This window comes from Cucurbita pepo, chromosome 9 (genome assembly GCF_057944985.1).
Source record: "Cucurbita pepo subsp. pepo isolate OVF chromosome 9, ASM5794498v1, whole genome shotgun sequence".
In the NCBI taxonomy this organism is placed as follows: Eukaryota; Viridiplantae; Streptophyta; class Magnoliopsida; order Cucurbitales; family Cucurbitaceae; genus Cucurbita; species Cucurbita pepo.
The window spans coordinates 14,140,334-14,167,980 of NC_141806.1; the positions used below are offsets into that span (position 1 = coordinate 14,140,334).

Below are 27,647 nucleotides of genomic sequence, written 5' to 3' on the forward strand. Positions count from 1 at the left end.
ACACCGGACCCTGTTTAAGGGGTATCTAAGGCCAAACTGTAGGTCATGTGACCTACACTTAGTTGGTGGCTTATTAGACTTTTTCCTAGATCAAATCGAATCAGCTTGCCTTCTTGTTATCTGAAACCTTATTAATTCTAATTTGGACTCCTTTTACACTGAACTAGTTACCCAAGACTTGTTGGCCAATCGCTAATTGTTTGCATTTTCTTGTTATTCAGTTTTAGAATTGGTTCATTTGATACTATGCCACCATATGGATTTCAATGAGGAAAAGTAGTGCATAACTCGATAGTGGGTTGGAAAAAATTTCATCGATGTGCATACAAATTTTCATGTAGGAGCAAACACCAAACTCTGTTTAAGGGGTATCTTGCGAATGCTCGGGACGTAGTGCACAACCTTAAAAGGCAAAGGTCAAGCTGTAGGTCATGTGACCTGCACCTTGTTGGTAGCTTACTAGGCTTTTTCCTAGATTAAAGTGAATCAGCTCGCCTTCTTGTTATTTGAAACCTTATTAATTCTGATTCGGACTCCTTTTAAACTAAACTAATTACCCAAAACTTGTTGGTAAATTGTTAATTGTAAACAAAGACTAAGATCTGACCGTTATGATCCTTTTCTGTTGAGAAAGTGAATGCAGTAATACGAGGAGAGGAAGTAAATCAATAAATATTTGATGCAGTAATATTTTATTTTTCTTAAAAATAAAAAAATAAAATAATTGACCCAAAAACCTAAATCAAATATATTTTATACATGTACTGAATTATCGAACTATGCTATAAAAATTACATCTTTTAAAAATTTTATAACAACAATTTACTTGCGTATAAAAAAAATATTTTAATCAAATTATTGACTCTTTCAAGTTTTTTGGATTATTTTTTTCAAACGGTCAGTTCGAGTTTTTTATTTTTTTTCTTTTAAAAAACATAATTAATAGGTGTCAGTGGAATTTAATTTAAAATAATAATAATATTAATTTGTTGTCTCCAAGATCTTTGGCACTGTGGTCATATTCATTGGATTGCACGCATCTTTATGTAATGTGGGGCCCACGTTGCTTCTTCTTTTTCAGCTATTAATATTTAATTATGCCAATACGGTACCGTTTCCAGCTATCGAGGCACGTGTCCACTGTCTAAGGCTCCTTTTATTTAAGTCCAAATTAATATTGCAAGTAAATTTCTTAATAATATTATTATTTATGTTAAGTTATAAAAAATAAAATATTTTTATTTTTAAAAAATTTGTATTCTTTTACTTTAATCCACGTAAATATACCGTTTACCGTCATTAATTTTTCCTTTAATATTCTAATAAATTTAATAATTTTGAATTATACATTAAACGTCTATGAATATATTTGTAATAAATAAATAAAATTATTAAATTTCGTTGAACGAAAATCACGATAAAAATATTTTTACGAGAAAACAGACGAGAAATTAAAAGTTAAATTTTTAAAATTTTCCTAATGCTAAAATTGATGTTATTAAATTATTTGCTTTAATTAATTAATTAATTAATTTATTTATTTATTTATTGAATGAATTAATTGAAAAATTGTTTTTATGGCCTAAATTTATCCTTAATTATTTATAATTTTAAAAGAAAAAGAAAAGAGAATACAGAATCCAATCCATTCTATCCAATTTTGTACCGCGGGAAGTTGGAGGTCGATCGATGCATTAACCCGAGCGAAGTGAAGAAATTTCTACGGGGCAAGTTGGCGAATCCTATCACTATCGAGATCATGGATTCCCTGAAATTCGCCGCCTTGGAAGTCAATCGGAGTATAATTTTGCCAATTTTTTTTGTCTCGTCTCGAATAAATTTCAATCCGCGAATCAATAGACAGCAACATCCTCAACATCTATACGGTTTTTGTGAATTCGACTTCTTTGTTTCATTTCATCAGCAGTTTCACTTCCTAGCTCTGATTCCAACCTCTAAGTCGTCGATTTGAAGTCACTATGGAGGAGAAAGGAGTTGAGGATGATGTAGTGAAGCGTTTGGATTGTGAACGCGATCCAAATCAGAAGAACAGGCAGAGATTTGGGGGAGTAGGTGGAGTACTGTCGATCGAGCAGTTCTTTGAAGATCAAGAAGTTCCTTCATGGAGGAAGCAGCTAACATTTAGGGCTTTTTTCGTCAGTTTTTGGTTGAGCATTTTGTTCAGCGTTATTGTAATGAAACTCAATCTAACCACTGGCATTATACCTTCACTCAACGTATCTGCTGGTCTGTTAGGATTTTTCTTCGTCAAATCATGGACGAAATTTTTGGAGAGATCAGGCTTCTTGAGGCAGCCTTTCACCAGGCAGGAGAACACCGTCATCCAAACCTGCGTTGTTGCCTCGTCTGGCATCGCTTTCAGCGGTTTGTCTCTTATCCATTTTCATTCACTGGTCGTAGATTATTGTTTACACTTGATGTGGACGGGGAAACAGAGTTCGATTTCAAGCTTTCATTACCGTTCTTTTTTCATTTCTTTTTATGCGTTCTTAGCGCAGATTCTTGCGTACTTTTATGGTCAAATTTCTTCTAATGGGAGGTCTGATAATTGTGACTGCTGTCAAACCTGTTTGGGGTGAAGAATGTTTGCCGTTTGCTTGTAATTAACTTTATATTTTTATGGGCGTGATCTTGTTTTTGTTATTTGTTTCTTCTAATGGAAGTTGTTGCAACTTGCACCAAAACAATCAGAAAAACTTTCTTCCAATATAAGTACGTTTATATCTCATCTCTGACCATTCCTTGGAAGATCAGCTACTTTTACTGCACTTTTTCCTTGGTTTTTCATCACCATGAGAGGAGCTTTTATCATCCATCCTCTTTCAATTGAAGAATTTTTTTTTTTTTTTTTTCTCATTTGTCCAGAATTCTGTGATACTTTCTTCATTGCTACACTTTGATCTGAGAAATGAAATAGGAGACCAGTTTACTAAGGCTATTTGTGTGATGTCCCATTGGTTGGGGAGGAGAACAAAACACCCTTTATAAGGGTGTGGAAATCTTCCCCTAGTAGACGCCTTTTAAAGCCTTGAGAGGAAGTCTGAAAGGGAAAGCGGAAAGAGAACAATATTTGCTAGTAGTGGGCTTGAGCCGTTACAAATGGTATCAGAGTCAGACGCCGGACGATGTGCCAGCCTTCTCGCTGTTCCCCGAAGAGGGGTAGACACGAGGTGGTGTGCCAGTAAGGATGCTGGGCCCCAAAGGGGTGGATTTGGCGAGGGTCCCACATCGAGGACGTTGGGTCCCGAAGGGGGTGAATTGTGATGTCCCACATTGGTTGGGGAGGAGAACAAAACACCCTTTATAAGGGTGTGGAAACCTTCCCTAGCAGATGCGTTTTAAAGCCTTGAGGGAAAGCCCAAAGGACACAATATCTGCTAGCAGTAGGCTTGGGCCGTTACGGCTTCCAAGAGTAAAATTTTATTTGAGATTGATATCTGTTTCTGGTGTGGGAGAATCCGGTAGACTATTATTCCACATCATTAGAAATGATAAACATCCATAGACAGATTTCTAACTAATTCCTGATTTGTGTTAGACTAATTTGTATCTTGTGTTTTCTTTTTTTCTATTGACAGGAGGTTTTGGAAGTTACTTATTTGGAATGAGCGAACGGATTGCTCATAAATCATCAGGCAGTAAAGATTTCAAAGATCCATCATTGGGATGGATGATTGGGTTTCTATTTGTTGTTAGCTTTCTTGGACTTTTCTCGGTTGTACCCTTGCGAAAGGTATGCTGCCACGTTGCGAGTTTCAAAGTAATTATAAAAAAAATCAGTTTAGTAGTACAACTAAAGCTTCAAAGTTGGTTTTATCCCAAAATAAGCTGTGAAAACTTTAGTGCAACAGAAATTAATGTGGAGACCTTATTGTTCTTAGATTCTTGATGGTATATTCTGTGATTAAAAAACACTTAAAACTATTTCTAGATATTTATGTTTCGTTTAACAAGTTGATGTTGCAATGCAATACAATGTTGACTTGACATTATCCATGATCATCTTGATCACTTTGGCCTCTGATTAATTGCAGATCATGGTCATAGACTTCAAATTAACTTATCCAAGTGGTACTGCAACTGCTCATTTGATTAATAGTTTCCATACTCCCCGAGGAGCTGCACTAGCAAAGTAATGTGCTTTCATATATGATAAATTATAATCATATATAAGTGAAGTCACTCTAATGTATACTATATTTTTGCCTGATCTTACAGGAAGCAGGTGAAAATGCTTGGCAGATTTTTCTCTGTGAGCTTCTTGTGGGGCTTTTTTCAATGGTTCTTTATGACTGCAGATGGTTGTGGGTTTGCACACTTTCCAACGTTCGGGCTCAAAGCATATGCAAACAAGTATAACATATTTCTAATTCCTCCACTTTGATTTTTTGGCTGATCCTTCTAAGTTAGTGTTGTTTCAATGAACATGATTGCTATATCTTTTATATATTCCTTCTTCGTCAACATACGAAGATTTAAAGTTTCCAAGCATAAAATATTGTGAGATACTATATCGGTTGGGGAGGAAAACGAAACACTCTTTATAAGAGTGTGGAAACCTCTCCCCAGTAGACACGTTTTAAAAACCTTGAGGGGAAGCTCGAAAGGGAAAGCTCAAAGAGGACAATATCTACTGTCGGTGGGTTTGGGCCGTTACAATTGGTATCAGAGCCAGACACTGAGCGATGTGCTAGCGAGGAGGCTGAGCACCGGAGGGGGGTGGACACGAGGAGGTGTGCCAGTAAGGATGCTGGACCTCGAAGGGGGGTGGATTTGGGAGGTCGCACATCGATTGGAGAAGGGAACGAGTGCCAACGAGAACGCTGAGTCTCAAAGGGGTGTGGATTGTGAGACCCCACATCAGTTGGGGAGGAGAACGAAACACCCTTTATAAGGGTGTGGAAACCTCTCCGGTTTTAAAAACCTCAAGGGGAAGCCCAAAAGGGAAAGCTTAAAGAGGACAATATCTGCTAGCGGATGGCTTGGGCCGTTACAAATATATTCTTGCAATGTCAAGATATTGTAATATGTGGATCACTGTGTTCCTCTGGTTAATATGTAGGTTTTACTTTGACTTCTCAGCAACATATATTGGAGTAGGGATGATTTGCCCCCACATAATAAATGTATCTGTGCTTGTTGGAGGAATTATCTCTTGGGGCATAATGTGGCCTCTCATAGAAGAAAAAAAAGGTCAATGGTATAGTGAGAAATTGAGCTCAGACGACCTAAGTGGACTTGAAGGTTACAAGGTGAGATCTTCCATCTTAAACAAGCATACTATCTTTCTCCTAAAAAAGATCTCTTAAAGGGAACTTATTTTGACATTGATCTCAGGTATTTATAGCAATAGCCATAATTCTTGGTGATGGCCTGTACAACTTCTTCAAGGTATTGACTCGGACCCTCTCGGGCTTGCTCCACCAACTTCGACACAAAAGAGATACCGAAGAGTTATCCTCGGAAAATTCATCCAGGTCTGAGTTATCTTATGACGATGAACGAAGGAAACAACTTTTTCTAAAGGATCAAATACCAATCTGGTTTGCCATTGGAGGCTATGTTGTGATTGCTGTAGTGTCGATTAATACTCTTCCGCACATTTTTACCCAGCTGAAGTGGTATTATATCTTGGTCATCTACATCTTTGCTCCTGTCTTGGCCTTCTGTAATGCATATGGATGTGGACTCACGGATTGGTCTCTGGCATCCACCTATGGAAAGCTTGCCATTTTCACCATTGGTGCCTGGGCTGGACCTTTGCATGGGGGCGTTGTTGCTGGTCTATCAGCTTGTGGGGTCTTGATGAATATTGTCTCCACTGCCTCTGACCTAATGCAGGATTTCAAGACTGGCTATCTAACTTTGGCTTCACCTCGATCCATGTTTGTCAGCCAAGTAGTAGGCACAACAATGGGCTGCATTATTTCCCCTTGTGTCTTTTGGCTCTTTTACAAGGCATTTGATGATCTTGGTCTTCCAACTGGTGAATACACTGCCCCTAATGCAGTTCTTTTTCGCAACATGGCCGTGTTAGGTGTTGAAGGCGTCTCGAGTCTACCAAAGAATTGTATGACCTTATGTTACGTGTTCTTTGCCACCTCCATTTTGATTAACTTGATTAAAGACTTGATACCAAAGAAGTGGGCAAGGTTCATTCCTCTACCAATGGCAATGGCAATACCATTCTATATAGGGCCATACTTCACAATTGATATGAGCCTTGGAAGTCTGATATTGTTTGTGTGGCAGAAGCTAAACAAAACCAAGGCCGATGCCTTTGGTCCAGCTGTCGCATCGGGTTTGATATGTGGGGACGGGATTTGGACTTTGCCGAGTTCAATTCTGGCTCTAGCGGGAGTCAAGGCACCAATATGCATGAAGTTCCTATCAAGCTCAAACAACGCAAAAGTAGATAAGTTCCTAAGCTCGTCCATCTGAAATTTCGAGTTTTTTTTTTTTTTTTTTTTTTTATATTTTTTAAATTTCTCTGTAGCTTTGTGGTAGCTATATTCATCTCTATAGGCTCCGTCCTCCTTTTGGTTTGTTTATGTTGTAAAAGAGCCTCTTATTTTAGCTTCTTTGGGGCATTGGAGGGCCAGGGTTCATTCTGTTGATCGGTAGATAGAAAGTGGGATAAGTAGGTAAAATTTTACCAGACAATGATGAAAAATATGGTCTTGTTGTGTCATGTATTTTTGCTGCATAGAACAGTGAAAAAAAAAAAATCTTATTTACGTATAAGTGTGATTTCTGGGATAGGATTGTCTTCTTGTTAGCTTACGTTTTCAAATATTGTAATCATCCAATAAAATTTTATAAATACTCTAAATGCATATGTAAAGGACGAAACAAAAAAGTGAAATACGTTTTTCCTCTGTGTCCTACCAATTGCGTAAGTCCGAAGTTCGAGAGTAGCTCTTCCCTTCTTTCTTTAGGGTAAGGAAGTCTCTCAAGCTTGTAGAGATCAAGTACGTTCTTCCTCTGTGTTCTACTAATTGCGTAAGTTACTAATTGCGTAAGTTAGAGAGTAGCTCTTCCCTTCTTTCTTTCAGGCATAGAGGTCTCTCGAGCCTGTAGTTTGTTGCTATTGCCCGAGCAACAATCGAAGAGGCCAATTGGACGAGTAGCTTAATGTTTAAAAGCAACTTCAAGTAACACATACATGAATAGTTTGTCAAATAGACCCTTTTATGGGTTGGACCCTCACATGGAGAAGAAATTGTTGGTCAAGATGTTGTGGAAATTACCTCATTACTTGATATACTATCAGATCTTAATATCTAATCATACTCGTAAATATTGTTAAGGTCTAAATTTAACATAAAATATAGAAAACTTCATAATACCATAATACATACATACAATACAGACAATTGAGAGTTTATAAATTGCATACAAATCTTGTGGATACTTTTGAACTTTTAAGCTGAAAATTTCCCCTAAACCCAAATCGTTGCGCCTTTCATGCGGGTCAGAACTTATCCGACAAGGAATTTCGCTACCTTAGGACCGTTATAGTTGCGGCCGCCGTTCACAAGAAAAGGGTAACAGTTTCTCTCGGGTATATCAAAAACAGAATTTTACATGACTAACAATATGGTAAAAACTTAACTTCAATATTATTTTATGGTTAAATCTCTTTAATTTCAGTATGCCAGCAGCTTTTCAAAGAAACTGGTAGAGCATTCTCTTACTTTGAATATGATAACCTCTGCAATGCATCCTAGCTGCTGCTGCGGCTTACCATTGTAGAATGTAACGACCTCAACTTGTCCAATCTTCATCAGTGTCCTAAATGACAAGCAAAATTGTGAGTAAAACTGTGCAAGATCCTAATCTAATATTCATACAAGAAACTCAAGGAATATGGTCAGTTAAAACTATTTATTCAGTCCCTGAATGATTGATTTCATCTTATAACGAACACTTCAATCGAACCACATGCATTGCATCCAAAAAGTCTATGATAATGTTGACGCTTTTTGGTGATCATGGTCGAGAACTATATTTAGGCATGTGGGGAACATGTTTTGTTCTTAACTTTACATGAAATAGATAATTATCCAATATAGAAATGACGACTTTTCGACAAACATGGTGCGAGGCACGATAATAAGAAGATTACATGGGGTAGGGGTTAGGCCAAATAATTAATAGTTAAAAGAGTGAAGTGAGAAATGACTATATGTACTACTACCAGCAAAAGAGTAGTTCAGCCAAATAATTACATCAGACTCCAAAATGAGTACAAACCTATGGCCCAACTAACTTCCAATCCAATATTCTGGAAATCATGGGAGAAGTATGCAGATGGCTATATAATAGGTAGTGAACACTAACCTCTTGAGAGCTCGACAACTCTTCAATGTCATCTTCAACCTACAAGATAAAGATAAGCCATATTTAGCATACAATGATCATTTCATACCACACTCAAGTGAATGGCAAAAGGAAGTAGATTCTACAGAGATACAAATTCAGAGAGTATTAAAATTTTAAACCCTTACATGTAACATGATGAGGCAAGTTTTCTAGAGCCTTAAACAAAAGAAGGAATGGCCACTAAGATTATCTCTAGTGAGAAATTTGTTAGGGAGTCTCGGCATAAGGTCCATGAGGCAAACAAACAACGCCCTTAAAATGGTTGTGGAGGTTCACTCGAGAAGAAAACGTCTGTGGAGAAGAGAAATCGAGTCTTTAAGGCTGTGAGCCCCTCGGGTGGCTATCCCTTGCTCCTAAAGGTGCCTCCAAAACTAGACATTGGGTGGTGGAGATTGCTAAAAAAAGTGTTCTGTTAGTCAACCATGCGAGTTTTAAAGTTAATTATGGTGAAAGAATCGAGTTCTGTGTGACAAGTGGGTGGGGAACAATTCGTTTGCGTTTGCTTTCCAGACCTTTTCAATCCCTCTTAAGAAGGAAGCCACGATCACCGTGTTGGAACGCGGAGCAGAATGATCGGGACCTTGGTTTTAGAAGGAGCATTTTTTAGAGTTTGATAGCTGGTTGGGTTTGATCTCTGTGATTGATTTGATTAGGCTGGGGGAAGGAGTTGACAAAGCTTACTGGTCTTTCGAGAAGTCGGGTTCCTTCACTACACAGTCAGCTTTCTTGAAACGATCTGAAACTGGCCCGAAGCTTAATACTATTTTGATTAGTTTGATTTGGAAACCACCAGCAGCTAAGTTCATTTCTATTAAGATACTTCTGGTCGTTGCAGCCATAAGTTAATAACGCAACAAATCATTTAAAAGAACAATTTGTACAAATGGCACTAATACCTCATATTCTGTATCCTTCCTCGTGACTTTTCCTCCTGCAAATTCAAAGAGCAGCTATACATCAATTGACAATGTAAAACACGATATATAAACTCAATCAGCTCAGGGTGTAATAAAGCTACACTAGGTAACTAAAGAACCCAAAATTTCATGAACCGACTCCGAATATAAGTACTTACGCCTAGGAGAATCGGATGGAAACTTAAAAGTATGTGTTATATGTAGCGATTAGACAGCAAACGAAAATTAGCCGGAATACAAAATGCACATCTATCTTGTGGAATTGAAAAACTACAATTAGATCTACTACAAATTCTTAGCAAGCTAATTATGACAATATATAAGCCTGTTTGAGAAATAACTGAAGTAAACAGAGAGAGCATGCGAGATTGACCATCGTCTTGAACCCGGACAACCCTCCTTTTCCTTGATCCTTCGTCCTGAAAAATACAAAACGATCCATTATGGTTATTTCCCGGAGAATAAAAAAAAAATTATAAGATGTATCACCTGGTCAATCTTTCGCTTTGAACCAGAAAGCTGCACCTTTTGGGCAGAAACTGTAGAAAACCAAAATTTCAGATTCTGATGTTATTGTAGTATTCTCATGATCATGATAATAAAATCAATGACGAAAATTAGAACCTTTAGATGTTGAAGATCTCTTTGACCTTCTTGGTGTCCTCTGAAAACAGTAAGCATTCATTGTAAATAAATATGAACCTTAAAGATACGACATTTTGGAGGATTTATTGGCGAAAGATCAAGAGATTTATGCAGTTTCATCAGTAAATGGATTCGAAACCGCAACCTATCTCGACATATTTAATTGAAGGACTTCAGATATTACCTTCTCCTCCACTTTCTTGAACAAACTATGTAGAGTAGGCTGGACGAGTATACCACGATTACTACTCTGAGCATTTCCCTTAGCCCGAGAACTTCTTTTAGTCTTAGAAATTGATTCTTGATCACCTTGAAGAATTGGAGATTTTTCTACAGCATCTACATCTTTAGAATCAAGAGAGACCTCTTCCGTCTGTAGTAATCAATTAAGAGCAACAAGTATGAAAGTTAAGATTGAATCAACAGAAATTGAAAGCTGCAGAGATGAGAAAATGAATTAAAACAAACTACTCAAGAATTATGAACAGGACATTTTCACTAGCATGATCTCCGATTGAAGGTTCATGTTTGACAACATTCTTTTCTTCCCCTTCAGACAAATCATCGCAAGTGCCAGCAGACTCATCCTCAGAAGAAGCCTCTGCAAAACTTGACAAGAAAAGGAAATAAATTTAACAATGAAATTATTTTGCTCGACAGAAACACAAAAACATGGTCAGTTGAATTAACTGAAATAAGCTTCAACACGAATAGGAATATTGGGAATCAAGAAGTTGCAGTTAACTCATATTTGAACTGTGAACTTGTTCAAAAACTATTTGTCTACCAACCTGAGAAAAAATGGATTCAATAATTCAGTTGGTTGGTTCATGCTTGTATAGCCTTGTAAGAATTATAGATACAAAGCAATTTACTACTGTCTAGCAATCAGCATGACCTGAATGATGAAGGGAAAGAATCTGAAAGTCTGAACGGTCTTAAGGTAGTTGAGCTCAAGAAACATCTAGGATCAATGCAGTTTCATTCGTCCACTTTACCTAGAGTATGTGTAGTTATTACTCGACACGGGCAATGCCATCAATCTAGATGCTATTTGTACTGATAGCCTTCCCAATTTCTACTTTGCTTCTGCCTATTTCCCATACCGTAAATTGATCCTACAACGTTTAGGAATAATAGAAGACTGTAGAAATGGATATAATGATACCACAATGGTGCAAAGTTGTGGTAATTTCTCCAAGAATGTGAAGAACTTAACGTGGACATTTCTTTAAGGAAACTAATTTTCTTCATTAACAAAATACATAACTCAAGGCAAAAGCCTCCCAAAAGCCAAAGTTAAAAAGGCTCCCCAATTAGCTAAGATCATAGAAATGAAAAGATGATTGAAAAAATGTTTAAAACTAGGACTGTTAGTAATGGTATTATCAATTATTAATTATTTTTATAAGAGGTATACTAATAATTAGTTAACGAGCTTTATAGGGAAGAGTACGCCTCTCGAATTCTTGGTAAACCTATGTATTTTCCTTTGATATGGTAACACATTTTAATGGCTAGTTTCTTAATTTCCAATCGCAGTCTCAGCTTCAGGAAACATCAGAAGCTTAATAGGTGACTATGAAATAATAAGATCCCTCGCTACCTCTCAAGAGTTTTCCATTTCTTGAAGACAATTTCTTCCCGACCAAACCCCTCAAAAAACAGCAAACACCACAAACCTATAGAACGCACCTAAGAAAATCGAAGACAAGCTAAAACCCTGTGGAACTCTTTGAAAAATAGATTTTGAAGTTCAAACTTTTAAAAGCATAAATCAAGTGCCAAACATGTAAATATAATTTGGTCATGCAGCATAATATTCTACCAATCCTAGAATGGACAGCTGATGAAATGACATTTGATGCAAAAAATTATTTGACAAGAAACCCTATGGCTTTCTGCCTTATTGATAATAATATAATATTCACACAGTAACAATATATGCAACGGGTAATACTTGAATACTTTTCCAGCAGATCTTTCGGAATGTCTAACTGGTGTAGTCTTTATAGGAGTTGTCATGTTGTCTTCGAGGTCTACTAAGTCGTCTCCATGTTCTCCTCTAAGGGAGTTTTCTTCAACACGGTTGATTCCCTTCTTTTGAGCACTCGGCTTAATCGTAGTGACAACACCAGCACCACCATTAAAGTCATATTCACCACATTGTACCTGACATATAAGAGCTAGAAGTTGGAAAATTTTCTGAACCAAATAAAACAGTGCAGACCCACCAAAGCAACCATACAAGAAGGTTCATATATTGTAACGGCCCAGGCCCATCGCTAGCAGATATTGTCCTCTTTGGGCTTTCCCTCAAGGTTTTTAAAACGCGTCTACTAGGGAGAGGTTTCCACACCCTTATAAAGGGTGTTTCGTTCTTCTCCCCAACCAATGGATTGTGGGTCAAAGGTGTAGGTCAGTCAGGTAAAGGAATTTCGCTACCTTAGGACCGTTATAGTGACGGCCGTCGTTCACCACATTGGTTGGGGAGGAGAATGAAACACCCTTTATAAGGGTGTGGAAACCTTTTCCTAGAAGACACGTAATGGGGAAGCCCATAAGGGAAAGCCCAAAAAACCTTGAGGGGAAGCCCAGAAGGGAAAACCCAAAGAGGACAGTATCTGGATGAGCACCGGTTCCCCTGTGTAACTCTGAAAAACGCGTTTTAAAGCCTTGAGGGGAAGCCCGAAAGGGAAAACCCAAAGCAGACAATATCTGCTAGTGGTGGGTTTGGGCTGTTACATATATAATCCTCCATGGAAAGATATGGCACTAGAATATATACAATTATTCTAGCTAATTACAAGTGGTAAAAGCGGACTAAAGGAAAAATATATATAATAAGAAAAATCCACAGGACTGGAAGAACAAGTACACAAATATGGACCAAACAGTAATCTAGAGCAATGATATTGACCAGCCCAACGGATAACTTCAGTATAAAAACATAATAAGAAAATTAGAAATAGTAAATTAGGTTTCTTAAAACAATAAAATCAGCTTCATGGAGGTCCCAAGTAGAGTTACTAGTTAAAAACCATGAACTTTACGAAACAGCGACTGTTTTTAACAGTAAGGACTCTGCCCAGTTAAGTTTCTTACTTTTTTGCTAAATGGTCAATCAAGGAAATTAAAAAGTTTAGACAACAAAACTTATTGTCCTCTCACAGCATAAATTATTCTGTGACTCTCAGAAGAGGATGCATTTCCACTCTTCTGCTCCATAAATGATCTTGAAAATCGAGATTGTTGATACCAAAATTTGGTCCTTTGCTGTGGTTAAATTTTACCCAATAGAGATCCTTGCAATAATTTTACACCGGAATGGTAGGAGTACTCGAGAAACCATAAGGAGATTGCACTTTAAGAACCTAAAAATTATCCAAAAACTTACCATAGACAATTCTTTCGGAAAATCGAGACGAGCCTCCTCTCGATTTTCATCTTTTGTTCCAATCCACCATGCATCAGAAAAGACAATCTGCAGTCAGAGAAAAGAAGGCTTCTTTAAATACCAAGAAAACGAAGTGTTTACACCAGAACAGTGTTAAACTAGACATTTGACAGTGAATTTTTTCTGGGGATTTTTTTTTTTAATTTTTTTATAGTGACTAACCATATTATCAAAGTAATCTTCACATGTCACATTCTTTCCTCCTCTAGAAAACTGCAAAGTCAAATATCTGTTCTTCGGATACATTATAGTTCCAAACAACTTCATACGTCCCTGAAAGGCAAAAGAAATAGAAGTCAGAACGACTCCACCACTTGATTCTTAATGACCACAAAACATCTACATCAGCATTCAAGAAATAAATCAATGGATATTTGCGGAAAGTATAGGAAAGCAATTTACACCTCAAAATAAGGCGAAAGTAAATAATAAGCCAATAACAACAAAGACCATCATAAATTTAACTCACTTTAAAGCTATAATGGTCAAATGAGTTTATCTAGGACTCAAATGCTGAGCCCAGCATCTCATTTTCTCTTATTAAGCTCAAACTGATACACAAGAAGAAAAAATATCATTGGAGATATGAGTTAAGTAAAACAATGATTAATTAGATTGTAAATTAGTTCTATTGAATACTGATAATTATAGAACGACTGATAGATAATGTGATATTAATCACGACTTATCGCTAAAATACAAACTTCAAAGTAACCAAATAATTTTATTTACATTAAAAAAAATAATCATGTGGTCTCTCTAGAACTCGAAGACATGGTTGTACAACCTATAGAACAAATCTTGTTCATGTAAGGTCATGGTTGAAAGCTGGTTCTTCAATTTTGCAGTGTTGACTAATCAAATATACTTCACTGATCAATAATTGAATGACATTACTCAGCAGTTTCCAAACCCATTATGCTTCGATTCAACAATAAAGAGATTTATCACTCGTTTAGGTCTTCAAATGCTTGGGGAATAACAAAATTGTTGACTGGGATTTGCAACTTCCAATAATCCACCTTCTCTTGAATCTCACAAGTCTAGTAGATTAAATTATGGATTATATAATTTGTTGTGCCAAAAAATATGTTTCCTTCTTGCTTAATATCTACATTTCCAATTATCATTTTACCTTACCAACTAGAGTTTGATCTCACTCCATAGGCCCCATTGAGTCAGCAATGGCAGGGCATGTTACAATGCTCATCCTTACCCTTTAGATTTGTGATAACAGTATCTAGATCGTCCCCTAGAAACCATTGTTCATAATAAATTTGCCATTATATATTCGATGCAACTTTAATTTTGACCTCCTATACTCTCTGTCTTTTCTTAGTTCAGGACACCCATGCTTCCTTGATTATCATAGCTATTCCCACGAAAAATACAATTAATCATGGCCACCCAGAAGGAAATAAGTACACATTGAAGAAACGTGGGAGAAACCTGAGTGTTGGCTCGGACCATCGATCAAACGCATTAGAAGTAGTAGAAAATTACAAACAACAGCCTAATACGCAGACTACGACATCATTTTATACTGAATAAGCACCTCCAATCATACTAAAAACGAGAACCAGTATGGAAAAGAAAGCGAAGAAGACTGTAGAAACCTTTTAAATCAGATAGAAACAGAAAGGGAAAAGACAAACCTGAGGAAATTCGAGATAGAGAATGGGATTCTTGGATCCCAAATCCTTGAGCTCACCAATCTTGCCTCCACTGACGGGGGCGAGCAAGCCTGAAAACGAGAAGAGGAACCTGTTCTTTCGGTGAGATTTCTTGACAATGTCTTTGCCATTGTGCTTCAGAACGGTTGCGGAAGGACACAGACATGCTTGGGGCTTTGCCTGAGTTCCTGAAAGTAGATTATTGGAAAATGCGAGCTTCTTAAGCCGCTTTCGCGCTGCAATCTCCGGTTCGAGCTCTGCGTTCGCTTTGTTCGTCTTCGAAGACGATGATCCTCGCGCCATTTCTGATGATGGTAGTGGGCTGCAGACCCACTGGTCTATTCTCGGATCCCTCGAGCCTTCTTTCCTCTTTTAGATTCTTTTTTTTTTTTTTTTTTTTTTTTTTTTTTTTTTTTTTGTGGTTAAAAATCATTCGTTAAATTCTAAAAAAATATGCCTTCTTTATTTAAAACCCTTAAAAATTATAATATTACCATCAACATTTTTTTTTTTTTTTTGGTTATAAAACTATAGATAAAATACGGCTAAAATGTTTAATATAAACTCAATGCATTTAAATGTGGATTTTTTTAGAATTAATGTTTTAGTCTATTTTTACATTATTTTAACAATATTTTTCACGAACATGTAATAATTGAGGATGTTCGTATGATTCGATGGGCCAAATAACTATAATATAGACAATAAGGGTTGGATTGAATTTGATTTTTGTTTGGTATGGCTTATGTTTGATAAATTAAGTTCTGTTTATGAATTGAAACTTTACCGTTCTAAAATAATTTTAAACAAATGTATAATTGGATGGACGACCCAACCCAACTAAACCTGAAAAAATAGGTTGCCCAAGTCCAAAAAATCGGATTGGTTCGTCCTAATCAACTAAACTTGAAAAATAGATCAGTTATGTCGTCCGCTTGAATCTGGTTCATAACCGAACCCAACTCGAAATTTCGTTTTTCCAACCCCTATTCCTTCAACACCAATTTGAATTTTTTTTAACTATTTATTAGTAGTATTATTATTTTAATTTGATGTTCTAAAGAATTGTATATCAAATTACATAAAACGAAGCCCAAAGTTGAAGCCCATGGGCCCAAAAATTGAAGTCAACGGGCCCAAGATGGGAGGCAACGGGCCCAAACAGAAGGCACAATCATCCAAAAACGGAAGGCCCAGAAAACAATAAGCCCAAACCGTAACGACGGAACGGGCATCCAAACCCAACCAGCTTGGAGTTGAAGCCCACGGGCCCAAAATGGGAGGCAACAGGCCCAAAATTGAAGGCATTGGCCCAAACAGAAGGCCCAATAATCCAAAAAACAGAAGGCCCATAAAATAATAAGCCCAAACCGTAACGACGGAACGGGCAGCCAAACCCAAGCAGCGTGGAGAAACTAGAAAGGGAGAATTCAAAGAGGGGAAGCGAGGCAGAGAAGAAGGAAAAAGAAAAGGAAACAAGTAAAAGGGAAAGGAAAGAAAGAGCGAGAGAGGAGGCGAGTGCGGAGGAGGAAAAATATTCCTGAGTTCGTTATACTCTGAACAAGGCGGCTGCGCCCAACAGAGAATCGAATCGAATCGAATCGAAGTAACGCGATGGGTTGTCAAGCCGTTGCCAAGCTCATAGGGTCGGCCATTAATCGAAAAGCTTCTTCATCTTCATCATCCTCTGTGTTTTCGCAGGCGGCGTCGCAGATTCGGCATTACGCAGCTGCACCGCCACCACCGCCGGCGGTATTCGTAGATAAAAACACTCGCGTTATATGTCAAGGGATCACTGGTAAAAACGGTACCTTCCACACTGAGCAGGCAATCGAATATGGCACGAAAATGGTATTTCTCTTGTTCCATAGTGTAGTGTGATGTCTTTTAATCTCAAGATTTACGTTATTAAATTTTTAGAATGATTTCCGCTGTTCATAGACTTTATTGAAAATCTTTCTCCCCATTAATTTCCCGCTTTCCGTCCCAGAAATGGGAAGGTATTTCGAAATGATTGCCTCACGATCCTTAATCATCTGATAGAACAGAACAGTGTGACACTACTATAGATTTGATCTGCAATTCAATTTGGCTGTAGAAAACCACAGGATGTGACGGATCTGGCTTTATGTCGGACAGCGAATTTACTCGTTATACAGATTTAGAAATGAACTTGGGACCCAAAAGGCGAGAGCTGTGAGAACGATAGTTCATTAAAAATGCTTTTTGACGGGCCATGTCGCCTCTTAATTGCAAGTATTGGCTTGTTTCTCGTGACCTGTGTGCAACTTTTGTCTCCGTACTTAAGCTCATGGGATCTGCACTAAACAGTGTTTTATTTAAATGTAAATTTGGTTGCAATTTTTTCTTCTTTTATCTGCCTATCTATACAGTATAATCTGACTTTTAAAGCCTGGGATTCCTTCAGTTTTCTCTTTTATTGGTTCCTGATTTTCCTCAGTTTCTTATTGTTCATCAACGGTTTTTTGATAAAAGTGGAGATCATCAGTTCTTAAGCCATGCTATTTGTTGAATTAGGTCGGTGGTGTAACGCCAAAGAAGGGTGGAACCGAACACTTGGGACTTCCTGTTTTTAACACAGTTGCTGAAGCCAAAGCTGAAACGAAGGCCAATGCATCAGTAATTTATGTCCCTCCGCCGTTTGCTGCAGCAGCTATCTTGGAGGCGATGGAAGCTGAGCTAGATCTTGTAGTTTGTATAACGGAAGGGGTCCCACAGCATGATATGGTAAGTGAAAATTGACATATGCCTGCCTGGATTCGTTCATATGCTTTGCAGTACAGAAGAATTGGCAATCTATTTGGAACATTTCATTACAGAGTGTCTGTCCTTTTTATTTGTGAAAGTACTAATTGTTTGTATCTAGAAAATGGCAGCTTATGATGTGTGAAAAAGTTTGTGGGATGGCCAAACCAACAGAGGGTGAGATAAAAGAGGCAAATTAAAAGATGAAGGAAAAAAGAACCCTGAATGTTACTAATAAAAGGAACGGGTAATTGAAGAAAGTCTTAAAGTGTGAAACTAAAGGTAGGTTTTGGATAAATCTAATGCATGAACATTTAGGATAGCGACTAGTGTCTCAATCCACAAAAGATGTTAAACAAGAGGCCCCAGGACCAGAAAGTAGATTTCGTTGATACCAAGATTATAAGCCAAAGAAGAAGCTACATCATGGCTGGTTGACTGGAATGGTAGAAGATGGGTCACCTATGTCATATGACAATAATTCAAATTTACTTTCGTTTTTATACAAAAGGCATTCGACAATAATCTACAAGATTAGCTTGTTATTGGATTATAAGCGAAAAGGAACAAAACAAGAGGCTACTGTCGCCTCTGTTAGCTGGAATGGAAAAGGAAAAGTCATTATACCATATGACAATAATCTATATTTACTATCATATTTTAGAGTTAATTGAAATGATAGCCCTATCGTACCCTCCGATTTGTTTCTTGAATGGACATGCCCTGTTCCAGATAACTAGCTACAGTAGTGATTGAAAGTAGTTCTATTGAAATGTTTGCTTGTTTAGATTTTGTACTCCAAGCTAAAATTGTTTTAACAGTTCTATTACGTACCTGTTGACTATTTGTTCTGATTAAAACCGTGTCTGAGTTAGTTCATTCAACCTCCTAATCAAAACGCTAAACAAATCTAATATGTACGAATTTCAGGTAAGAGTTAAGGCTGCTTTAAACAAACAATCTAAAACTAGGTTGATTGGCCCTAACTGCCCTGGTATTATCAAGCCTGGAGAGTGTAAAATTGGAATTATGCCTGGGTACATCCACAAACCTGGGCGCATTGGCATTGTATCACGATCTGGCACCTTGACCTATGAAGCGGTGAGTTTTACTGTGTTACTATCTTGAAAGTAGAGGGGGTTTATTCGTTATTTTTATTTTTAACTATTTTTTTAATCTTTCAATGCCCCATGATATGTGATGCTTAGGTTTTCCAAACTACTGCTGTTGGCCTTGGACAATCCACGTGCGTAGGTATTGGAGGGGATCCCTTCAACGGGACAAACTTTGTTGATTGCATCGAGAAGTTCCTTGCTGATCCTCAGACAGAAGGTTATTCGTGTTTCGGTTTATTGGTCTTTTTGCAAATTGACTGAACGATATAAAATCTTATGAATGGATGATAACAAATTGGCTGGATTGGTGAATCATGTTTAGTTATTATTTCTCTCCTCCGCTTGTTCTAATTTTTATGGTAAATATTACTAATTACAAGAAAGGCGTGGTAATCTCTAGAGTCTGACACGATGCCTCATGCATTCCAGGTATTGTTCTAATTGGAGAAATTGGTGGGACTGCGGAAGAGGATGCTGCTGCTTTGATAAAGGTTCTGTCCTTTTGTTTTATTTTACTTCCAAATGTAGCTATCTGAGCATATTTTATTTGAACTCATCATCATCAAAAAAACTTGGAAGTTCATTCTTACTTTTATTGATTAGCTCTAGATTTGTTCATTCCCCTTGAAATATTTTATTGTATAATGCTCTTCTGAACCGTTATTTTCATATTTTATTGCACATTTTAGTGCTACTGGTTAATTGCATCAAGAAAAAGACTTTCATTGACTCTTAGGAGGAAGTTCTGAAACAGATAATATTTGCATGGCCTTCCTAAGATTCTCTCATATATCTCTGCCATTACTTCATTGATAGATCGAAATTTACCGAAATTTACAAAAGGGATGTAATATCCATGATGTTTACAAAAGACCTTTCCAATTTGCAATGAGGGAGGTATAACTATACAAAGTGAAAATATTAGATAGTTTACACCAAGATATAGCTTGGTAAACAACATTGTCGAAATTTTTTTGTATAAGTCTGTCTTTTTTTCGAATATTCTTTGATGTACTAAATTTCCATTTCAAGGTTGTAGTTTTAGCTACGACTTTTGAATTAGATAGCTTTATCTCTGTCGCTTGGAAGAACTAATGTGGTCTTTGTAATGGATTGTTCAAATGAATTAGACTTGTTGACCCATGTGTTGTGTTATTAAATACTGCACTGTAATTTCAAGTTCTGAAGAGTTTATTGTGTATTAACAGGAAAGTGGGACTGAGAAGCCTATCGTTGGCTTCATTGCTGGCCTTACTGCTCCCCCAGGCCGTCGCATGGGTCATGCTGGTGGTATGTAAAATTTTACATTGAGTATTTCCCTTTATATTAAGTCTTATGCATGGTGTTTGCTTCTAGCCTTCAATGCTGGCCTGAACTCTTCTTCTGTAATAGTGTTTTATGCATGGTGTTTGCTTCTAGCCTTCAATGCTGGCCTGAACTCTTCTTCTGTAATAGTGTTTTGATTAGTTTCTAACCTCCACCTATGAGTTAGAATCGCTCTCTCTCAAGGTTTTTCAAAACGCGTCCGCTAGGGAGAGGTTTCCACACCCTTATAAGGAATGCTTCGTTACTCTCTCCAAACGATGAGGAATCTCACAATTCACTCCCTTTGGGGTTCAATGTCCTCGCTGGCACACCACCCGGTGACTGGCTCTAATACCATTTGTATCAGCCCAAGCCCACTGCTAGCAGATATTGTTCTCTTTGGGCTTTCTCTTCTAGGTTTCCCCTCAAGGTTTTAAAACTTGTATGCTAAGGAGAGGTTTTCCACTCTTATAAGGAATGTTTCGTTCCCCTCTCCAACCGATGTGGGATCTCACATATATCGTGTACCCCTTCTCTTTCTTAGTGAACAATGAGAAGATATCGGTCCTTTGCTTGCATCCCCGAAAAGAGAAACATATTCATATGCATGTCCATCATTTCTGCACATATCGCATCGATAATGAGACTTTCGGATTTTGCAGCCATTGTTTCGGGTGGAAAAGGTACTGCCCAAGACAAAATCAAGACACTGCGAGAAGCTGGAGTAACAGTGGTCGAGTCGCCTGCGAAAATTGGCGTTGCAATGCTTGATGTCTTCAAACAGAGAGGCCTCGTCAGTTAAATCAAAAGCTCAGATTTCAGAGTTTCGTAGTTCGTTCCATTTTGCACAAAATTTGGAGTTCCTGCTTCCACCTAAAGAAAATGGTGTTAAATTTTCAATAAGGTACACCCAACTTTTCATATGAAGATATTTTTTGAGGCATTCAATGTTTCAGCCTCTTACTGCCGAGATTCATTTTAAAACTCGCATGGAGATACTTTATGTTTGATTCAATTATCGGTTTTATATCAAGTTGTTATTACCGCCATCATCACTTGCCTCCCATTATATCGTTTTAAACAAAAATCTTCAAGTTTTACTATCAGGATTAGGCTGCATTGGGGTGATATATTATATGGTTAACCTTCTGTAGTGTTTAAATCTTACTTAAATGAAGCCTATGAATTGAATCTTGGTACAATCGTGATATCGTTTCAAATTTGAAGGCTGCTCGGTACACCATATCGTGAGGTTAGACGGGTTAACTATCTCTCGTAAAATAGGTTAATGATATTCGGAGTACCTAGAAACGAATGTTGTGCATTTTTTCTCTTGTAATGTTGAATGATAAAAGGTAAAAACTTGATCCAACATCACGACATGGTATAACGATTAGGGACAAATTAAGGATCTTATAAATTCACTAAATTAATTAAAACTTACCAAATTTCACTTTTTTTTATTTTGTTCATGTTGTTACCGTTACCAAATTCATTGATTCAAACTTACCAAATTTCACTTTTTTGGTTCATGTCGTTCTCGTTACCAAATTTATTGATTAAAACTTACCAAATTTCACTTTTTTGGTTCATATCGTTTCAGTTTCGTTCCCGTTACCAATATTTATAAGTAGTTTTTTTTTTTTAATTGTCCGAAAATAAAGGAAGAAAGAAGACGTATCAGTCAGTCTCTTTCCCCGGAAGGAAGAAAAGTTTATGTTTTGTTTCTTCCCATGTTGGGTGTTTGGCAATCTCACGAATCCTTTTCCTTATTGGAAGGAATATACTAATTCATTCATAAAAGGCCCAATAATTTATCTATTTTTTAGAAAACACAACAAAATAATTTTTTTCCTTCCGAAGAATCTCGACCATATTTTGATACAAATACAAAAGATTATCAACTTACTTATCATTTGGTTTTGGTACGAGTCGTTTCTTGGTACCCTTGCGATCTTAATCTAAGCTGGAAAGAGTATGCAATCTTTACCTTTAGATAAGCTTTCATTTGAAAAATGATTAAAAAAAAAAAAAAGCATCCAATAAATACTCAAAAAAACGATAATTGTTCACATCAACGACAAAGGGCACTCCCTTCACACTAAATCGAAAAACCGGACCCCCTTGAACCAACAAAGCATTCCATTGAATGAAGCCCACAACGTTCTTTCGTTGGGCCAATCGAAGTAATGTAATTACCCGCTCGAGAACTAAAAGGGTATGAGAGGAATAGTCTTGCGTTAATTAAGAGGTAGATGGAGAAAGATAATTGACATAGACATTTTGAAAAAAAACCAAAATTAAAAGCCAATTTCTCCTTTTAAAATGGATTGGTGCAAAGAGATCTGAATGCCCAAGCCCAATATGAAGCCCAGACATTCTCCAAGCCCAATAAGAAGCCCAGACATTCCCAAGCCCAATATGAAGCCTCGACATTCTCCAAGCCCAATAAGAAGCCCATAAATTCTCAAAAGCCCAATATGAAGCCCAAATAGGTAAATTCAGAACTCAGTGATAGTATCGCCAACTCGTCCTCCTCTGGAGCAAAACCAGATTCAGTGGAGTTCTTCTCTTCCGCGCTTTTAGTATCAGTCTCTAGATTCAGCTCTGCCTTTTCTTCTCCATCCTCCCTCTCGTTTAATTTTAGGGTTTTGCTCCATTTCTCCATTTCTTCATTTCTCCATTTCCAAACCCTTCCATGGCAATTTCGCAGCGTTGACCCGAATTTCAATTTCCTTATCGCGATTTTAAATTATTACATTTCCTTTAATTTCTTCAATCATGGTTGGGAAGACCGATCCTGTCAATGGTTCTGTTAAATCCGGATCGAATAACCCGACCAACTCTGCAACCATGGCGCCGAATGCTAAATCTGATCTGTTCAACATTTTGTCTTTCAAATCCTTTAAGCTTAAGACCAAGCAACAAGAGCTTCTGATCCGCGTCTCGATCCTTTGCCTAGTTTATGTTTTGGCCTTCATTACTAGGCTTTTCAGTGTTCTGCGATATGAATCGATGATCCATGAGTTTGATCCCTACTTCAATTACCGAACTACGCTCTTCCTCACGCAGAAGGGCTTTTACGAATTCTGGAATTGGTTTGATTCTGAGAGTTGGTATCCTCTCGGTCGAATCATTGGAGGTACGCTCTATCCTGGACTTATGGTCACGGCCGCCATTATCTATTGGGGACTACGGTTTCTGAAGTTCGCCGTGCATATCCGTGAGGTCTGTGTATTGACGGCTCCATTTTTCGCGTCAAATACTACATTGGTTGCTTACTTTTTCGGTAAAGAAATCTGGGACTCGGGTGCTGGACTTGTTGCAGCCGCTTTGATTGCAATTTGTCCAGGCTACATTTCGAGATCTGTTGCGGGATCGTACGATAATGAAGGTGTCGCCATTTTTGCGTTGTTATTGACTTTCTATCTATTCGTGAAGGCGGTAAATACTGGATCTGTAGCTTGGGCTCTAGCCTCGGCTTTTGGGTACTTTTACATGGTTTCAGCGTGGGGTGGCTATGTGTTTATAATTAACTTGATTCCACTTTATGTGCTGGTTCTTCTGATAACGGGCAGATACTCAATGCGATTATATGTGGCGTATAATTGCATGTACATCTTGGGAATGTTGCTTGCCATGCAGATTCGTTTTGTTGGTTTTCAGCATGTTCAGTCTGGGGAGCATATGGCTGCGATGGGCGTCTTCTTTTTGATTCAGGTTGTAATTCTATATCATCTCTTTTGTTGATTTTGTTATTCCCTGTTGGATACAGCATCTGTTCGTCATATGTTTGGCATAATCTTGGGAGAAGGCAAAATTTTACTACTCATGTCATTACATTGATTCCAAGGGTAGGAAAAGAAACGTTTCAATGTAAAGTATTTATGTTTTTTACTCAAGGAGTGTCCCCATTGATTGGGGGCTTTCCACTTGGTAATAATGTTCTTGGGTGGAGAGCTTTATACGTAAAAATCCTTGAGCTGTCTTGAATTATGGCATTGGGGGCACGTAAAATCTGCAAATGGTGTCAGAGCCAGACACTAGGCGGTGTGCCGGCGAAGACACTGGCCCCCTAGTGGTGGATTTTGAGATCCCACATCGGTTTAAGGGGAACGAAGCATTCCTTATAAGGGTGTAAATACCTCTCCATAATAGACATTTTAAAAACCTTGAGTGGAATCTCGAAAGGGAAACCCAAAGAGGACAATATATACTAGCAACAAGGATTGCTTTAGTTTTGTTTGTCTTTATTCCTACGTTGTACACTGTACGTTTTTTGCACACATGAAATAATGGTCTGTAGCTACCATGGTGTGGTGGGAACTGGGAAGTGAAGAGAAAAAGCTTTATGTATTCCATTTTATTCATTGAACTAATCGGCCTCTATTACAGGTCTTTTACTTCTTGGACTGGGTGAAGTACATGCTGAGCGATACTAAATTGTTTCAATCCTTCTTGAAGATCACCGTGACCAGTGCAGTCGCGGTGGGTACCATTGCTTTGGGAGTTGGCACTGCGTCGGGGTATATATCCCCATGGGCTGGCCGGTTCTATTCTCTTTTGGATCCAACATATGCAAAAGATCACATACCTATAATAGCATCTGTTTCCGAGCATCAACCCACAGCTTGGTCATCTTTCATGTTTGACTTCCACATTTTGCTTTTCCTTTTCCCAGCTGGTCTCTATTTTTGCTTCAAGCGCTTGTCCGATGCAACAATTTTCATCGTCATGTATGGTCTCACTAGCATGTACTTTGCTGGAGTTATGGTCAGGTTAATTCTTGTTGCTACGCCTGCAGTATGTCTTATCAGTGCTATAGCTGTCTCTGCTACAATAAAGAACTTGACCCAGTTAGCGAGGGCGAAACCGAAGGTTGCTCAGATTAGTTCTAGTAAAGGAGCCAGCAATGTGAAGAGTTCCTCTAAGGTAAGTCTAGCTCTGTTTATCTGCCTTTTATGTCGGCTCAACATCGTCGTTTGTACATTTTTTATAATCCCGTCTAATCTTCATTTGTCTTCATGAATCATTTCGAGTTGCACTAATATGTCAAAAGATGAACTCTCTTCATTCTGGTTGTTTATGCACTTAAAATTATATGATTGTTTCTATATATACTTGAAAAGGGATCATATTTTTTCTTGAGCTGGATTAATTCTTCTCTCCCCCTCCCATGCAACCAACAGGCATCTCTTGATCAATCCCAGCCTTTCCAAAGGAATGGTGCTATTGCGCTGCTCTTTGGTGCTTTTTACTTGCTTTCAAGGTATGCAACCCATTGTACATGGGTCACCTCAGAAGCTTATTCATCTCCATCAATTGTCTTGTCTGCACGGGGCGCCCATGGTAACAGGGTTATCTTCGATGACTACCGTGAGGCATACTTTTGGCTCAGACAGAATACTCCTCAAGATGCTAAGGTGATGTCATGGTGGGATTATGGGTACCAAATCACAGCAATGGGAAACAGAACTGTCATTGTCGACAACAATACCTGGAATAACACACACATCGCTACTGTTGGACGTGCAATGTCTTCGTATGAAGATGAAGCTTACGAAATAATGAGATCACTCGATGTGGACTATGTGCTAGTTGTCTTTGGTGGTGTGACTGGCTATTCATCTGATGATATTAACAAGTAAGAGTTTGTTTCTTTGAATAAAGTAAATGATTCACATATGCACTACTCCACTATCAACCCTCCCTATGACTATCTTGCCTATTCAATACATATTTTCAGATTGCATCATGTGTTATATTATTTATCTTATTTGACGAAAATTGTGCGTCACGTCATGCTAGATTTTTGTGGATGGTGAGAATTGGAGGTGGCGTTTTCCCTGTAATCAAAGAACCCGATTATCTGGTAAATGGAGAATATCGAGTCGACAAAGGGGCAGCTCCCAAGATGTTGAATTGTCTTATGTAAGTTCCTTAGCGTTGGAATACGATTTACGTGCATTTGTATTGCTATATTTTATATCTTCTTATACGAGGTAATGTGGATTTAATGTTCTATGTTACACTATTCCAATTTACGTGCATTTGTATTGCTATATTTTATATCTTCTTATACGAGGTAATGTGGATTTAATGTTCTATGTTACACTTACACGTTACTTGGTCACCAGGTACAAGCTTTCATATTATCGGTTTGGCGAGCTAGTAACAGAATATGGCAAGCCTCCTGGGTAAGTTCAAAATCTATCGACATTAAGCGTAAAGAAAATTTATGAGCTCGATATTTTCTCGATGAAAGCAACACGTGTTATTGACATAGTCAGATAGGACTGAACATATAGGCTAAATATATCATCTACGTCCATATCAAAAGCTTGTTCTTGCTGATGATAGGAATGAATATCCATATACACCCCAAAGATGTATATGGTTAACAATAACTACTGCATTTCGTGCATTTCGTATCTAAGATACCTACGGTCGGTATATCTTTGAAAACGAAGAGAGAATAAACGGACTCTTCGAGGGCTACTTAAGACACTTTAGTGGAAACCTGTAGGACTAGAACCGGTAAGAGAGGTTGACTTAGGACCATAGTAACTCGTTCATGTCATGAAACACGTATCCATCGGTTCTTTTCGATGTAATGTAACTAGTGTCGTTCGTTAATGGCTTGCCTGACTTGGGTTGTCTATGATATGATGGATGGCAGGTATGATCGTGCCAGAGGAGTTGAAATTGGTAACAAGGACATCAAACTGGAGCACTTGGAAGAGGCGTTCACCACATCTAATTGGATAGTTCGTATTTATAGAGTTAAACCACCAAATAACAGGTGGTGATTGTTCGTTCCTTTCCCCTTCCTCTATTTAGAACAGCTACTACTATAGCGAGAAGTAGAACGAACTCTGAGTGCAACTCTTGAAATAGTGTTATATGCTAGGGAAAACAAACTAAACTGGAATTTTGCTTATAACTTGAGCCTTATTATTCAATGCGTCAATGTTTTGAGATCTTTTCAGAGATGCATGATTGATTGATTCCTTCCTTTGATTGAAACATGGTTAGATTCACGAACATATAGCCATGCTGATGCTACCAAGTCCAATTCTTGGTTTCTTAATACTTTTAGAAGTCAACCAGAAGTCAACCACGAGGTTGAGTAGTGTACTTACGAATAATTTAACTAATTAAGATATATATATATATATATATTTTTTTTTTTTTTGGATGAACCAGATTTTATAAGCGTTCAAGATATACCCGTTCTAGTTATATTTTAATGAAATTAATAACACCAAATAATTATGAGTTTTAGCTATATTTTCGTGAAAATTTTATAGTTGGTGACACAAATAATCTAGTAGTTCAATAATGAGTCTTAGTTTATTAACTT

General features: G+C 37.7%; 4 protein-coding genes across 7 annotated transcripts; 3 read left to right on the forward strand and 1 right to left on the reverse strand.

Moving 5' to 3' along the window:
• The first annotated feature begins 1,637 nt into the window (after positions 1-1,637).
• LOC111802722 (putative metal-nicotianamine transporter YSL7) lies at positions 1,638-6,986 on the forward strand. Its single transcript, XM_023687189.2, has 6 exons — positions 1,638-2,385; positions 3,600-3,754; positions 4,056-4,153; positions 4,240-4,374; positions 5,084-5,273; positions 5,359-6,986. Exons 1-6 carry the CDS (start codon positions 1,980-1,982, stop codon positions 6,460-6,462), a joined length of 2,088 nt encoding a protein of 695 aa, XP_023542957.1. The 5' UTR covers positions 1,638-1,979; the 3' UTR covers positions 6,463-6,986.
• Positions 6,987-7,321: 335 nt separating this feature from the next.
• On the reverse strand, positions 7,322-15,461 carry LOC111802404 (DNA-binding protein RHL1). 4 transcript variants are annotated; one of them, XR_002816255.2, is made up of 13 exons: positions 15,081-15,460; positions 13,588-13,698; positions 13,366-13,452; positions 11,929-12,140; positions 10,460-10,577; positions 10,153-10,341; positions 9,948-9,987; positions 9,813-9,862; positions 9,697-9,742; positions 9,303-9,337; positions 8,365-8,403; positions 7,719-7,815; positions 7,322-7,582 (listed from the first exon to the last, which is right to left on the reverse strand). XR_002816255.2 is itself a non-coding variant. In XM_087126844.1 (13 exons), exons 1-13 carry the CDS (start codon positions 15,399-15,401, stop codon positions 7,556-7,558), a joined length of 1,404 nt encoding a protein of 467 aa, XP_086982970.1. In that variant the 5' UTR covers positions 15,402-15,461; the 3' UTR covers positions 7,322-7,555. The 4 variants fall into 4 exon arrangements, 3 of the variants coding, with proteins under 3 accessions (XP_086982970.1, XP_086982969.1, XP_023542520.2); XM_087126844.1 differs by having other exon boundaries at positions 9,665-9,742; positions 15,081-15,461; XM_087126843.1 differs by having other exon boundaries at positions 7,322-7,815; positions 9,665-9,742; positions 15,081-15,461.
• A 1,072-nt stretch (positions 15,462-16,533) lies between these two features.
• LOC111802423 (succinate--CoA ligase [ADP-forming] subunit alpha-1, mitochondrial) lies at positions 16,534-21,333 on the forward strand. Its single transcript, XM_023686773.2, has 7 exons — positions 16,534-16,949; positions 17,637-17,846; positions 18,795-18,965; positions 19,073-19,196; positions 19,409-19,470; positions 20,188-20,269; positions 20,947-21,333. Exons 1-7 carry the CDS (start codon positions 16,713-16,715, stop codon positions 21,084-21,086), a joined length of 1,026 nt encoding a protein of 341 aa, XP_023542541.2. The 5' UTR covers positions 16,534-16,712; the 3' UTR covers positions 21,087-21,333.
• Positions 21,334-22,818: 1,485 nt separating this feature from the next.
• On the forward strand, positions 22,819-27,266 carry LOC111802310 (dolichyl-diphosphooligosaccharide--protein glycosyltransferase subunit STT3B). Its single transcript, XM_023686621.2, has 6 exons — positions 22,819-24,004; positions 24,680-25,216; positions 25,474-25,928; positions 26,093-26,215; positions 26,422-26,481; positions 26,964-27,266. Exons 1-6 carry the CDS (start codon positions 23,066-23,068, stop codon positions 27,091-27,093), a joined length of 2,244 nt encoding a protein of 747 aa, XP_023542389.1. The 5' UTR covers positions 22,819-23,065; the 3' UTR covers positions 27,094-27,266.
• Positions 27,267-27,647: the final 381 nt, after the last annotated feature.